Source organism: Toxorhynchites rutilus, chromosome 2, assembly GCF_029784135.1.
Source record: "Toxorhynchites rutilus septentrionalis strain SRP chromosome 2, ASM2978413v1, whole genome shotgun sequence".
NCBI lineage: Eukaryota > Metazoa > Arthropoda > Insecta > Diptera > Culicidae > Toxorhynchites > Toxorhynchites rutilus.
Window position 1 is genome coordinate 142170213 of NC_073745.1, and position 16327 is coordinate 142186539.

Sequence of the window (16327 nt, forward strand, 5' to 3'; positions counted from 1 at the left end):
CAAAAGTTAAATTAAGTTGATTGACGCACTCTTGTTGCGATAATCCACGTCGAAAGTCGTAAAAAATCATCGCACGAAAATGTTCACGATTCAGTTCCATTTTTTGCCGAGACCAAACTTTCAACTAAATATAAAATAAACAAATAGCGTCCGTATGACAAAATGTTCTGAGTACGTATATCGTCAAAAATGTCAAACTTTACGATGGAACCGTCAGATGTACTCACATGACATCAGTGTTGCCAATTCCCGAAATATAAATAGTGACCCTCGTATCAATTTAATTGCGTTCAAACATGCTTTTCAACCAGAAAATGTTTTTTTCTATCGTTTCAAGATGTTTTCCTCGCGTTTTATATATGGACTGATGAATTATTAACAATAAAGTGTTTGTACGCGTTCACGTTCACGGGAACTCTAAACCTTCCTTTACCTGCAGACATTTTCTTTCAAGCAAAAGTTATTGCTGTTATTACCATTGTTGGCAGTGGAGAAATGTCAATGCTTAACAATCATTTCATTCTGATTATCAATTCCCCGAAAAATCGAACATTTTCCAAAGTATGCAAAGCACAAATACGCTGCAAAAAACAACTGCATTGAGAGTGGGGAGACTATTATTTAGTTGAATAATGATAATAAATAATGAATCATCATTTATGTTTTCTTTATCGATGAGATCTTCCGGCGGAGATATTATTGATCCGGCGGAAAAATGTTTGCACCAGCGATTTTATTAGAATCATCGTTCCACGTACTGATGATTTCCTCCAACCCAACTCCCCTACACACAAAATTCTACGGACCGCCATCACTTAAGGTTATCTTGGACAGAAATGCTGAAAAACTTTTCGATAATATATGCTAAATTAATTGATACTAACAAACATTCACAATTGGATATGCTGAAATAATCATTCACCTCTAGTATCTGAAATGACGATTTTTCCAGTTCTCAGTTTAAAAGTACGTTTGAGGGAAACATATTCCGGTCTGCACAACGACATGCGAGTACAAAAGTACTCAACACCAAAAACTACCCCCGACTACATGTATTTGCAAAGCGGATTCCCCCAGGCACATTGATTTTGAAGTCCGTGTTAGGGAAACACAGTTCAAACAAAAATACCCCCGACTTGCATGTACATTTGCAAAGCCGATTTCCACAGGTACATCGATTTTGAAGTCCGTGTTTGGGAAACCGTTAATCGGGCCAATCAAAACTTGGCAGTTAGGGCGTTTGGATAACGCTTGACATTTTAGAGTTATTCAATTGTTCATCTCATGAAAAATAACATTTTATTAATTGTGATAGATGAGTAGAAAAATTTCCTATAATTTGATGCAAACATCTTTCCGATCTGTTAAGAAACGTTCGAATTATAAGCATTCGAAATACGGGTAGGGTTAGCAAACAAATCGACAGAACAAATGTATCGGAAACAAGGAAGTGAATTGTAATGTATAGCATATCAAACAAATCTTAGAGAATTTCCGATTCGATTGGATCATGAGAATTCGTTCACAGTGAAAACAGTTATTAACGTTAACTTTAGTTCATAAAAACGTGACCTGTTTTCTGATTTGGCACCCTTCCTGAAAGACGTAGTTCTACGTCAAAAACCTTCCGTCTCCCATAGTAAACAAACTAGAATGCGCTGCGGAGGTCAGCATGAAAACATGTCCGTTATGGCCAACGTTCGATTTTCCGAATACTCAATTCCCCCGGCTGTTATTTTCCTATAGAGGGCTCAATCAAATTATTTTGCCCTACATCATGTGTTCTTTTATCGAAGTAATACTGTAGAAGTTTCCAGCACGTTTTTAATGACGATTTCTTTTTTCTAAGTAAAATTTAAAACTCATGATTTCTTCTTAGTTTACGTGATAGAGAGATGTATAAAGAATTATTCATATCAATACACATTGGTTCAGGAGAACTTGAGATATCGTGTACGCCAGCTTTAAAAACCTAGTTTCGAGAAATTTTGTCGTTTGTGTCAAGGCCGTACCCGCATTTTATCTTGGTCGATTGGATACCGTATCATTAAAATAGATATAACTCGGTAAATAACGGGATTTTCTAAAAATCCTTTCAAAGATATTTTTTTGAATGTTCAAACTTTTTTTTATACCCTCCACTGTCGTTCTACGCATAGTTGTCCCATGTTCCAAAATCATCAACTGAGAAAAACGCATTCCAAGTTTTTAACTTATTTGTATAACAGAAGCTTTACGCGTTCCAATTGAGCTGGTTTTTTTTACAAGCAAAGAACTATTGTTTAATGAAATGTGAAAAGATTTGAAACTATCAATCTTGGTTATGGGCTTCATGGTGGGACAGTTATGGCTAGAATACCCTGATGTTGTTTTTTTAAATACTGGGAACAAATAATAAGTTTTTTGGTGTTTTTCCGAAAGATTATGCATAAAAACATCGTTTTATGAAAAGGGGATCGATCTGCAATACTTTGCAGAATATCAATCTTGTTGTCATTAGGCATTCGCTAACAAGGTGTACACGTGTTCTGTCCAATTTTTTTCTATTTGTTTGAGAACTAGTTCGTTCTTCCAAACCAGAAATAAGTACGCTCTGCTGAAAGCGTGACATGAAATTCTTGTACTTGAACCGATTTATTTGATATGGATAAATAAATAATATATGGTGTTATAGTTATGAATGGAATATTAATGGGACAATTGAACTTGTTGTTGTTTTTTTTTCTTAAAGCTGGGAACAAACTATAACTTTTTTGTGTTTTCCGGAAGGTTAGGCATAAAAACATCGTTTTATGAAGAAAAGTGAAAATTGTCAAAAAGTAACATGGGACAACTATGCGTAGAACGGCACTACACTGACCCCCACTCCAATAGGCTCATAGGGAGCCACTAGTAGTGGACACTTACTAACAGTTAAAAAATAAATAATTAATTAAGTAAAACGCGGAGAGTAAACTACTAACTAATAAACTATACGAGGTAAATTCCAGCGGAACTTAGTTCCTTTGAAGGGATTCACTTAGGATAGTAAACTATATAAAGCTATAACAAAAACAGCGACTTTAGAACCTCAGATATATGAAGAAGAATTTTTTTTTTCAAATTTCTAAACTAGAACACTCCCTTAAAAACTATCTAGGAAAATTGTATTGAAAAAAAATTCTGTGGTATTTTAGGGTAGTAGGTTGGTTCGGAATGGATATCCCAAATTTTAAAGCCCATAAATTTAAAATAATCATAATCTTAAAATAAGAGTTTTAGACGACTTCATCATTAAATAGTATAGTGAGATTTTTTTTAATCATTATTTCTACCAGTTGTTGTAGCTCATTAGTGTAATAAAAGAAAAATATATAGGCCTAATCAGAAGAACCTTTCTTCGACATATTCAAAAGTTGTAGATACACGGATAATTTGGTTGAATTATGTAATTTTTCCTGCGCCCTTCATTCTAGTGTCTTAGCACTATTTTGAGCATCTTGTGGTTTTCGTTTGCAAGTTCGTCCCATGTAATATTTATGTTCAATTGTCAGAAATCTTCAGAAATTATTTTTACTAATTATATACAGTAAGTTACATTTAAATGGATATCTGGATAATTGGACAGAACTGTAATGCGACACGTTTAATTGGACATTTATACCTCTAATAGGACATTTTTGTAAACATCTAGTTCGGGGCCCAAATTATGGCCCCATATTGGAAGTCGCCACCAGACGTCGACACTGTATCACTGTCATCGCGAATGTCCAATAACAGGTCAAAATAACCTCCAATGCGACAGTGAGGCGGCTCGCACTCCGAAGCAATAAGCAACCAGCAAGCAGCAATACGCAATATGGAGGTGATCTGGCGTAGTGGTAACATCCATACCTCTCATGCTAAAGTTCAAGAATTCAATTCTCACTCCCGACATTCTTCCAAAAATGGAGGTAGAGTGACGAACCAGCCAAAAGTGTTGAAAGTTGTGTGTTACGGACTGAAATACTTGATACGGTGCGACATATACTGATAATAGACGGCAACCCTACGCGTTAGACGTTAACATCGATGCTCATCGCGTTAGCCCACTTCTCGATGCTTATCGTAGCGACTGACGTTATTTCTCCCCCTTCAACTCTTGACCATCAAACAGGTAAGATTGGGGGTCTTTGTAGCCACTTGGTTACGCGTTCGCTTACTGAGCGATCGATCATGAGTTCAAACTCGGGGCCCTCAATTATCCATCTTTGTGTTGTCTTAGAATCACAACGTCCACGCAACTATCATCTGCTATGGAGATCGATCCACGGTGGAACAAAGATCCATTCATCTGCAAAAGACATCGGACTGTTGTTCTAAAAATAACCCAACAATGATCAATATCAACTGTCTCCGCTGTCCGGTCTGCTGAACAATGGAACACAGAAAGAATACCCTTACGCCTAAATGGCTACTACTGTGTTATTTACCATAATGTAATAGAACAGAAAACCTAACACCTAAATGGCTGCTACTACTGTGTAATTTACAATTTATAGAACCATAAACATTTGTACATGTACACGATTTAAACCCGGCTCTGTTACAGGTAAAATGCTAATGAGCCTGATAAATAAAATAAACAAATGAGATAAAAAAGCAGGTAAGACGTGCGTAAACAACCTGATTTCACGATCCCTTTCCCCAACGACAAATCGGAGCCACACAAAAGTCACTATAATACAGACAAATAAAATTGCTTGATGAAAGAAACTTGCCAAATTAAGGATGATAAGTAATTTTGGGCACTTCAACCGACACGTTGTGTTGTTAGCGATTTATGTTGCTCTATAAAAGTGACAGCGATGTCGTATTGCGTCGGTGTGGGACATCAACAAAAATGTAATGGAAAAACCCAGCAAACATTAAGTCGTATGAATAGCTATAATTGGAGGCGATATACATACAACCAAGACACATTTGTATGATATATGATGCAGATAACTAGCATATACACACAAAAGTGGAGGCGATATACATATATGCCATATTTTGTACGCATGTAAAGCCGTATATAACGATATGCGATACTTTTTGGAATGATATGCGATTTGATACGACAACGTTACCACTCAATCCATCGATGACATGGAAAATCGTGTTTTTGCATTTTATGCGATTTTAGATATAGATGATCGATATTTTGATTGATATTTTATGCGATTGTGATTTGATACGAAATTATATGTAACTTATCATGTGCAAAGTTATACGATTTAATGTTTGCTGGGAAATCATTGGCGATAATATTGCTTATTGCATGTTGCTCGGTGCTTATTGCTCCGGTGCGCGAGCCGCCTGAGTGGTGCCTCGGCATGTCGCATTAAATTTAAATTACTCTACGTCTGATTTGGCATCTGCATGATTTTTTAAAAAATAATTTTACCATACAATTTAATGTTTGAAGTTGAAATAAACCATAAGTGTTTTTCCAGGCAACCTTTTTTAATACATTTAAAAAACATGTGAGGGAACCTTCGTAGCCAAATTAATTGCGTGTCCATTTATTGGCGAACGATCGTTAGGCTTATACCATGGACAGACATACAGCTGTACTAGCGTTGTACAGGTGCCACGGTAGCATGACACATGCTTTGGTTCTACATTGTACCGCGTGTCAAACTGACAATCAGAAATTTAACCTTTTTTACCACATAATTCGATGAAAAAGGTTTTCTTTTGCCGTCTAAACTATCAAACACAACAAACAAGCTTCCAATCTGAGTTATAAACTCAAGAGAAAACCAATGAAAAGAGTGTTTACCAAGTGTTTTGAATTCGGTTTGTTCATGCTACCCAGCACTAACCGTCTTTGGCGCTGCGCACAGTACAACTGTAGCCATGTACAGCGGTGAAACTGGTCGGTACAGGTACAGCGATTGTACCGAGTTGCCTGCATGGCTCTAGCGCTGGTGACAAACATACAATTTTCGAAGTACAACGCAAGCACAGTTGTATGTCTGTCATAAGTATTAGAGGCGAATGAACCGAAAAGTTCAAAGCCACTTCAAAACAAAGAACTGAACTGAACTGATCGTGGGTTCAATACTTAAACTTGTGTGTTTTTATAAAATAATTATGTCCACACAACAGTTATTGAGTGATGGAGATACTGCATCTCTCCTTCCATATTAAAAAAATATATTTTAGGTACCGTACCTTCATTTTTTGACGTAGGATTACGTCTTTCGGGAATATATTGGGGTACAAATTGAAAATCGAGAATCGAACACATCGTGAAAATTGTCCAATTTCAAACGCTTATTGCTAAGTCATTTCATGATGGATTGATGAAATTTTTGTGTCAATCGATTTCAGCACTCCTAACAATTTTTATACTTAATAGAATAATATATGTCATGAAACTAACTATCGAACAATTGAAAAATCTCAACCCCTATCCTAACGGTAATATCCACTTCTAATTGGTCGAAATTGACGACACATGCAGCGGTTCCCTAACACAGACATCAAAACCAAGCTGCCTGGGGAGATCGACATTGCAAATACATGAAAGTAGGATGAGCTTTTGTTCCCACCGAAATGTGTTCCCTAACAGAGACATCAAAACCAAGGTGCCCAGGGGAAAGTAGGGTGAGTGATACGAATAATTCTAACAAATAAAATTTAAATTTGGAACTTTGATGTTGGTTACTTGGTGAAATTTAATATCAATGACCGATCGTGTATTGTGAAAAATTCAGCACAAGTGTAATTGTAAAATTGTATACGTTAGCAGTTGTGTTAAAAATGACTTGATATATGAAACGGTAAAGCTGTCTGTTGTGTTGTGTTCATTTTCACCCAAGGAAAGTTCAAGCGGCAAGAAAAAATTGGAAAAGTGAAGAAATATTCGAAAAAGTGATTTCCCATATGCTCTACATATATTATTAGGTGTTGTTAGTCCAATTAAACTTCGCATTGGGTTGAATAAACACTCAGGAAGTAAAAATTATAAGGCAAAATTACCTTTTCCGTTTCAAATATGTTTTCTCTATATTAAAATAACATGTTTTTACTGATGAGGAAAATTGATAATTGTGTTCGGTATTGGTAATTATCTTATATTACATTAGTGAGTTTTTTTTCTTTATTTCATCCATACATAATACAGGAGGCATCTCGTCTAGGGTCACAGAGGGCGGTTTTCATCATATCTCATTTCACTTCGGCGTCTTCTATCTGATACGCACCACCCAACGACTGTTTACCATACTTCTGTCATCGTCACTCGGTAAACACTGTGAACAAACAATAACCAAACAAAATTGCCCTTTTCAGGAACACAAAATCATTATCAAAGAGTTTAACGATCGGCTTGATTCCCGATTCCACTTCACGGTGGAAACGAAATGAAGTTTATCCGTGATGACAACGGTACGGTGTCGACATCTGGATACGAAATTAGTTTGCCACTACAACTTATCATTATAATATAAAATTATCTTCAGATACAATTTTTGTGAGAAATTATTTTACCACATGAAGAAAACAAAGTTTTCCATTAACATTGAACACTATTTTGATACGGAGAAGGTCATTTTCATTCATAATTTCCATTTGAAAGGTGTTCATTCTGCCTGAAAACCCATAGTTATCTTTGACGCTTCACTAACTCGTAAAACCTAGATCAATGGCGTGTCGTTCATTTAGTTTTCACCGTGAAGTGGGAACGAGAACAAAGCCGGATGTAAATCTTCAAAAATATGCAAAATCAACAGATAGCCTAACGGAATCCTACGTCAACTATGCGGTCGTGTCTCGCACACAACCATCCTGTGATTTTTATTATTTAGAGGGTTTTCGTAACCAAACTAATTGTGAGTTGTTTACTATCGAGCGATCGTCAGCCCTTCATTGTACGTCGTTGTGTTTTATATTGTGGATAATGGTTATCACTCAGGGGGTCTCCGTAGCCACATTGGTTGCGCGTTCGCTTAGTGAGCGATCGAATGTGAGTTCAAAACTCAGGGCCCTCATTGACCATCTTTGTGTTGTTACAGAATAACTATGTCGACGCAACAATCAACAGCGATGGAGATCGATCCACGGTCGAAATAAGATCGATTCATCCATACAACTGCTCTGCTCTGCAAGACACATCACGCCTAAATGGCTATTGTGTAAATGTGTACCATATGCAATGGTATAGAAGAGAATACTCTAACGCCGAAAAAATGGCAACAGTGTAATGTGCTAATTATAGGTATGATAAACATGTGACATGTACACGATAAACATTCGGCTCTGTTACAGCTAACATACTAATGAGCCTAAAATAAACAAAAGGGATAAAAAAATGGTTTTTTTCCAATTCATTTATTTGTAAGGCTCAATCGCATAAGCTTTGCGGAGCCGCGAATTCAAGGCTTGTTTATACAAAGTTTCAACTAATTGCTATGTTTAGTAGGATTCGACCGAATACTCGCGGTTTACTCGAGGTTAATAGGGCAACAATTTTTGTGGGACGGGTCAGGTTAGGGATATGGATATGACGTATCGTTGTCTCAACCGAGAGTTGCCGAAAAAATGGTTATCACTCTAGGTTTGAGCGTAGCAGAAAAGAATGTCCCGATGCGACTCGCTTTCCTCGAACAAAGTCGATGAAAAATATATCCTTCGCATAATTTACGCTGCTTTCAGGTTTTACGTAAAATTTTGAATTCGCCCTCACCCTCGTCCCATGCAGCATTCAAATTTTCTGACCATATGATTTCGAATTTTCAACTTATACATTCCGTCTCACCCTGTGTTCAATCTGATTGACAGATGGAAAAATTTTCTATCCTCTGTCAAAACAGTGCAGAAGAAAGAAATAAAACTTGTGCAAATGCTAAGCTGAGAAGTTTTTGTTGAGAGTGGAGGTGAAGGCAAATATATAAAACATACGAGGCGATTTCTGTTTTCCACCTGCTACAATCACACCGTCGAACCTGGAGCATCGGCTATGGATGACGACCTTACGGAGTACGCGCCGGATATCCCGGACAATGTGCTGGAGTTGATTTTTTCCTACCTGAAGCTGCAGGATTTGCGGAATTGTGTGCTGGTGTGCAAGAGCTGGAATCGTTTCCTGAACGATGAAAACAATGAGGTGTGGCGAACGCAGTGCATGCAGAAACTGTCGCCGGATGCGTTTAAGACGGATTTGCTTTCGGTAGTGCCCACGTACAAGGGCAAGCTGCGGGCGTTTTACCACGCATGGAATCCTTACGATTGCAGTCGGCATGTTTACATTAAGCCCAATGGGTTTTCCTTGCATAGGTAGGTGCAGAGAGGGATTCGTTTGTGCGAACGAAGGTTTTTATACACTGTATCAATTCTGCAGAAATCCAGTGGCCCAGAGTACGGATGGTTCCCGTGGGAAAATCGGTTTCCAGCACGGAAGACATGCGTGGGAGGTCAGATGGGAGGGCCCATTGGGAACGGTTGCTGTGGTCGGGATCGCAACAAAGGACGCTGCAATACAATGTCACGGATATTACGCTTTGTTAGGTTGATGCCGCTGATGAGTGCGACTTATCGGATTTTTACTTAAATTGCGTGTTTTTTTCTAGGAGCTGACGATCAGAGTTGGGGTTGGAACTTGGTCGATAATCTGCTGCTCCACAATGGTGACGCGCATGGGATCTATCCATTGCTCAATAATGCGCCGAAATACAAAGTGGGTGAGAGAATTCGTGTGATTCTGGATTGCGATGATAATACTCTTTCGTTTGAAAAGAACTACGAATTTTTAGGAGTGGCTTTCACAGGTGAGTCATTTCCGTGAAAATGCATTAATGGGTGGTTTGTAAACTATGGCTATATGCTATGTTTCACACTATGATTGACTGATTTTTAACTGGTTATTAAGATCTTCGGATCTAACTCCAGTGGACTTTATTCTATACAGGTTTTTTGAAGGCCAAAGCTTATGCCTACAAGCCTAGGATTAGAACTCGAAGTCAACATTAGATCCAATTCTTTCAAATTTATTCAATAATTCCATTATATGAATTGAAATGGTCCAATCTGTATGTTGTAGTCAGACCTTCATATTCATTCAGACCAGAATTCATTACTTTTTCCAGCATAGTTTTCAAATTAACAAAGTATGGACAGGGTGTCGACTATCTTGAAAAACCTGGGAATATCAGGGAATTTCGTTACCAATCGAGAAAAAAAATGAAATTCCACCAATTACAATTTTGATTATTGCAGTAATTAGAAACTTAATGATACATAAAAATTGTATTTGACTAGTTTGAATCTTCCTAGGTTTTTCAGGATATGTTTGATTTTCCCTGTAGGTGAACTTTGTCATTCAGAAGGGTAAACAGCGCAAAAGTAGACGGCTTTCACATTCGCGCTGTTTTTGCTGCCATATGACATCAGTCCTGCAGCTTCGCTACAACCGATTCCCTTCCTTTTTTATTCCCCGAAAACTATCGATAAATTCATGCTTGAAAACCATACTATTAAAGCTGAGATCCTGTGGGGCCTGCAAACAGTTATGTGTCACAACTGCTAAAAAAGACGTGGTTGTATTGGAAAGAATGGTTCACGACAACCAGAAAGCTGAGAAAATCTAACTAGAGCGTGATAAAATGAGCTTTATGATGAGGTTTGGTATTGCCCCGTATTCTAAATCTGACCTCGATGAAACTTTGCAAGCGTTGGTTTTGACGAGTCTTTGAACAAGACTATAAAAAGGCTGCAGATGGATCTCAGATGTCAGGTATCGGGATGAAGAAGAGAAGGAGGTGGTCTTCTCAGAAGTTCTGTCTCTCGTGTGGAAACTCTAACGTTGAGAGGGCTTTTCCATTAAAAGCGAATGGTTTCATGAAAACATGAGGAAGGGAACGGTTGTGCTATGCGACTAGTTTATGATGCTATACTTCACTTTGGAAGGATGGCATCAACAAAAATGTTGCGCTAGTTAATTCAACTAGTTCTCATTTTCAACAAATTCTCATCCTCTTTATCTAGAAGACACGGAAAGTCGGAAGGAATATGCGTTGCATGAATTGTTATGAAACGGCTACGGGAGGCAGAAGCCAAATTTCTGGAGGTGAAACGAAAAAAAAATTGGAAAACGCGCAGAAGGGAGCCGAAAGATTGTAAAATATAGCATTTCGTTAAAACCGTAACAGTTTCATGAAATTGATCCGAATCAAAATGAATATGACTCATTCTGTACAAGTGTTTAAGACTTTTTCAAGATAACTTTGAACTGTATTAAGGGGGTATTCTAGTGTAGAAACACGAATTTCGGACGTTTGTTCATGCTCCGTAAAAATAAAACGAAACATATTTTTAATTTCCATTATATCATTATTTGTAAATCTATCTTTTAACAATAAAAGCAATAAAACAAAAATCGAACGGAGGAAAACTAATTAAAATTTAGAATAGTTACAAGCTGGTGAAGTGAAGGAGTTGAAAAAAGGTTGTGCCTTGGCGTACACGATTCTAGCCCTTCTGGTTATCTGAAACAAAAAAAATCGAACAGATTCCGAATCAGTAAAGATGCCGCTATCGCATGAACCTCGGACAAGTCAAAAACATCTTTTTTGATAAAATGGCGGCCGTTTGAAAAACAAAATGCAATTTAAAACGATTTTTCTTACGTTTAATCATTTTTTGAAAATAGTAAAATTTTAAAAAATGTTGTTTTATGTTTTATTGGTTTATGCGATATAGAGATGCATGCAGATTGTATTCATATAGATTCAACATAAATATAGACGTTCTCAAATTTCATTGTTGAGGCTAACTAAATGTTTTAGAAACTACATCTAAAGTACTAGTAGAGAATTTCATAACTAATCTACATCTGGAATTTTTCTGAAACATTATTGGAAAATCAGGGAATATCAGGGAATTTCTTTCCGGATTTTGAATTGATATCCTGATGGAGCAATTTGGTGAATTGGTTCATCATCCAACCAACTCCTGAAATGCGGACTGTTCTGCAGTATGAATGGGTATTGAACCCTCTGTACTAAATACGATTTGTTGGTTAACAGACCCTTTGTACTCATTATTAGGTGAGCTGCCAGAATTTAGTTACCACCTAATAACACAGATAAATTACATGTAATACAGAGGTATTCCATTGATTTAATAAGTATTCATTTTGCAGGACCTTCGATCGTATGATGACACAAGAGATTGGACTGGGACTTCTTACTGAAGAACTGACCAGTAGATCAACTGTTATCAGCATTCTATGATAAGTTCTATGTAGTGCTTAATGACGATGTGCCGTGCAGAAGATGGTGGACCTCCGAACTGTGGAATCTGCGCAATATTTTCAGGACATCTCACCACCGCTTCTTCAATTCGAAGTCTGTAAGCGATCGAAACTACCTTCGAGACGTCGAACTGCAATACAAAACAGTGTTATCAGACACCTACGACAATTACAGAGCCAGGATTCAGACAAGCGTTAAACATAACTCACTCGCATCCCACGTAATGCCAACTTCAATGGTACCCAATACGCGATTGTTTCGCTCACATTCATGTGTACAATATCGACCTGTCCCCATTCACAAGTCTGGCAACTGCAAGAAAGTGGAAGATGATTGTAGAGATGAGAAATTTATGCTGGCGTTCCACAGGGTAGTGTCCTTGGATCGATTCTCTATCTTATCTACACAGGTGATATCCCGACCGCGCGGAACGTTATGACTACAACATTCGCAGATGACACAGCTATTCTCAACAATCACAAAAACAGAACGATTGCTTTACGGTATCTCCAGGAACATATAACGGTAGTGGAAAAGTGATTTCAAAAATTTCACATTTCAAAAATGTGTCAACGTTACGTTCACACTTAATCAGAACACATGCCCACAAATATATTTCAATGGATCTGCAGCAGTCTTCAGAATGCAACTCGGTGCTGACGCGCAACAAGATATTTGTATCCAGTTGAGCTCCCACTCCTTGTGTAAACATGCGTCCTGGCGAATGAGCACGCTCCGAAATACAGATGAAATGTTTTGTTGTCAGTGCCGTTTTTGCGCTGAGTTTTACGCAAAATTTTGCGCCGTGCTTGTGTGCTCTCTCTGTTGTGATATTTTTCTTCACACAAGCGCATACGGTTCATATGGAGACGCGCTGTTGTTTTTATGCTTTGCGAAGACAAAGCGGGCGCTTGAATTTGATGTGTATTTGTGTGTGTATAAAATGAGCATCGCGCATCACACAAGTGAGTACATTTTGCGCTGTCGTGTTTATGAATTTTGTGCACTTCGCACCAAGAGAGAATACGTGTTTGCTTTGAACGCGTGTTGATGAAAATTAAACTCAAGCGCAGCGCTGCGTGTGTTTTCTGAAGACTGATCTGCAGTGCCTCAATCGATGAATATCTCGGTGCATACCTAGATCGTCGTTGAAACTGGAAGAAACCGCAATTGAAGATGCGAGCAAATCAAATACATTGGCTAATCGGGAGGAAATCGAAATTCAAACTAGAGTTCAAACTACTTCTACACAAATCCATGCTGAAGCCTATTTGGCATTACGGCTGTCAACTATGACAAACAGTTTCAGTAACATCGAAATCATCGAAAGAGTAGTAAATAAGCTGCTAAGACAAATTATTGGCGCCCCTTGGTATATCCGCAATAGTATCATACGTCGACGTCTAAAGAACCTTGTAAAACATTTTTAACCTTCTTGAATTCGCCACCCGTGGCGTCACCTTCCTCTCGAAAGACAGCAACGCATTGAACCCATCAAAGTACAGACCGATAACTAAGATACTAAGCAGCATCATAACCACCATAGTTTTTAGTCACTGTAAACACCACATCCTCGCAGAAGAGCAGAAAAGATGCATGAAAAATACCAGGCCATCATTGACGTAACCATAGTCGGAGAAGCGGTATACAATCAGCGGAATATCAGCATGGCCTATATCGACATTAGGAAGTATGATACTTTACTTGCTTCTCGTCCGAGTATTGGGGCTCTATAAAATTGATCCCGCCCTCGTGAGTTTCCGGCAGCATGCGGTGAAGCAGTGGATCACTTCTCTGCACTTCAGTGATGGAGAAATTGTGTTGCAGTCTAGAATGCTGCAGATAAAGGGGGAGATATTCCAAGCCAACCTTTCAGCTCGCTTTGGCTTCGTCTGGCACTGAACCTCTTCAGTAGGAAGCTCAAGGGATCGACCATGGCTATAAGATAAAGTATGGTTGGCGCCCATGAAGAAGCGACCCATATCTTTTACATGGACGATATCAAAGTCTACGCTGATTCACGTCAGCGTCTAGGTGTAACTATCCAGGTTGTCGAAGACATAGCAAGGACATCGGCATGGAGTTTGGCCTCGACAAGTGCCGCTGTGTCCATCTACTGAAAGGACTGCTCACCGAATCCGGAGGCTACAAGTTCTACGACGACGAGTTTGTAAGGGACATGGATCGTGGCGAATCTCATAAATACCTTGGATTTCGACAGCTCACCGGGACTCGCCACTCTGACATCAAGACGGTGCTAAGAGGCATGTTCTGAAATCGAGTGAACTGTGTCCTAAAGACCAAGACACATTCGCTGCTGCTGGCCTTCAGTTTTGGAGTAGTCGATAAGAGCAAAATTGATCTAGAAGATCTTATGAGGAGGATGAGGAAAGCATTCGGGGAGGCCGGATTGCACCATCCTTAGTCGGCACTGGAGAGAATGACACTACCACGCAACGAAGGGGGACTTGAAATCGTTGACATATCTGTATTGTGTGTTGTCCAGGTACGATAACTGCTTGAGTACTTCGCAGAACGCGCCAATCAACATGCGCTCTACCGGGCTGTGATCATCTTCTTCACTTTTCAGAACGGTTTCATAATAGCATAAATAGAAAGACAGTAAATGTTTAGAATTTTTTCTAATGCGTTTCAATTATCATTTCCAGATTTACCCGACAAGGTATTCTATCCGACGGTGGCAGCCGTGTACGGTAACACGGAGATCTCGATGGTTTATCTTGGTCCGCCGCTGGATGGCTAAACAAACAAAAAAAAATTAAACAAGCAAGAATAGAAAAAAGACAAGTAGCAGCTAGGATAGGAAAACAAAAATAAACAGATCGAATCAACTTCGCCCACTTTTCAAGATGTCCACGAACGAAGAACAAGCGATAAGCGGAAACTTCTTATCTGTCCGAGCGATATTTCGATTAAGCTAGTATTCGCGCGGAAGTAATGTAACAGTTGAAGAATCAACACTCCAGCAACACAATCTCTCTTTACGAATGATAACTGTAGTGTCAGATTTTTGATATATTGCAACCACTAGAAAGCAGCGAGGAAATTTTGTATAGGATTTTAAAAAGCGAGCACTGAGATTGTTGCCATACTAGTATTAGCGCTGGTCATTATATGCTTTAATTTTATTTATAGTTTTTTTTGTTTAGTTCTAGTTACAATCATTGGTTAGTATAGAAATAAGAATAGGTCGAATTTTGAGGCTATACATACAGTATTTTGTATTTTATGTGTTTACGTGAACTTATTTATTTTAGTAATTTTTGCATCGTAAAAGTGATTACATTCCAGTTGCATTTTACCAAAGATTTCTGTCTGATTCTAGAATTAATCGTTTGCGCTAACATTCCTGTTGAATTAGGCTCTATATATGTATATGTACACAACATAAGTCCACAAGAATTATTCGTTCAAACCGCTGGGAGAAATTCTGTCATGTTATGAGATTAATTATATCACCATAAACTCAGCTGAATTGTAACAAATCGATGAAATATATTATGAACAAAGGAAAATTGGCAACGTGCTTCACTGGCACGCACGCACGTCTGTCAGTCTGATTTTAATAAATGTTATATTTAATTACGTTCCGAAAGTTCTAATTGGCTTTTTATTCTATGTAGTGCACAAATCGTTCGTCTGGAGAGATATTTGACTGTTCCCGTCGGTAGGAAGGAAGGTATTGAATTAGAGAGACTTTAAACTCTGAGAGTTCATTCGTCTCTATCCCGTCGGTAGGTTATTTAGTGTACATATGAGGAGATTTCCATGTTATCTGGAAACGGATACTGCAATTTCAACCGCAATTATGTTTTTGTTCGATCTTAGAGTACGAACATTTCCATTTTCTCAACCTTATTATATACAGAAACATCATCGCATGTCATGGATAGATATACCTCGTACACTAATAATCAGGTTTGACTGAACAATTGTGGACAATTGTTTCGTAGCTTCAAAAAGTGCTCCAGGTGCCATTTGGAAGTTTCACTCCCCCTACTCACGCATGCGCTGTTTGTACTGGCAGCGTTTACCCAGTGGATTTT

The 16327-nt window shown here is 38.3% G+C and overlaps 1 protein-coding gene across 1 annotated transcript; it reads left to right on the forward strand.

Annotated features, from left to right (window-relative positions):
* The first annotated feature begins 8793 nt into the window (after nt 1-8793).
* Nucleotides 8794-15866, forward strand: LOC129770561 (F-box/SPRY domain-containing protein 1). Its single transcript, XM_055773477.1, has 4 exons — nt 8794-9285; nt 9350-9516; nt 9579-9776; nt 14930-15866. The coding sequence occupies exons 1-4, from the start codon at nt 8969-8971 to the stop codon at nt 15022-15024; spliced, it is 777 nt and encodes a 258-aa protein (XP_055629452.1). The 5' UTR covers nt 8794-8968; the 3' UTR covers nt 15025-15866.
* Nucleotides 15867-16327: the final 461 nt, after the last annotated feature.

Coding starts and splice junctions, on each gene's coding strand:
- LOC129770561 (XM_055773477.1), top strand. CDS start 8,969: ATGGATGACGACCTTACGGAGTACGCGCCGGATATCCCGGACAATGTG. Junction 9,517..9,578: donor CGGATATTACGCTTTGTTAG/GTTGATGCCGCT, acceptor GTTTTTTTCTAG/GAGCTGACGATCAGAGTTGG. Junction 9,777..14,929: donor TTTAGGAGTGGCTTTCACAG/GTGAGTCATTTC, acceptor TATCATTTCCAG/ATTTACCCGACAAGGTATTC.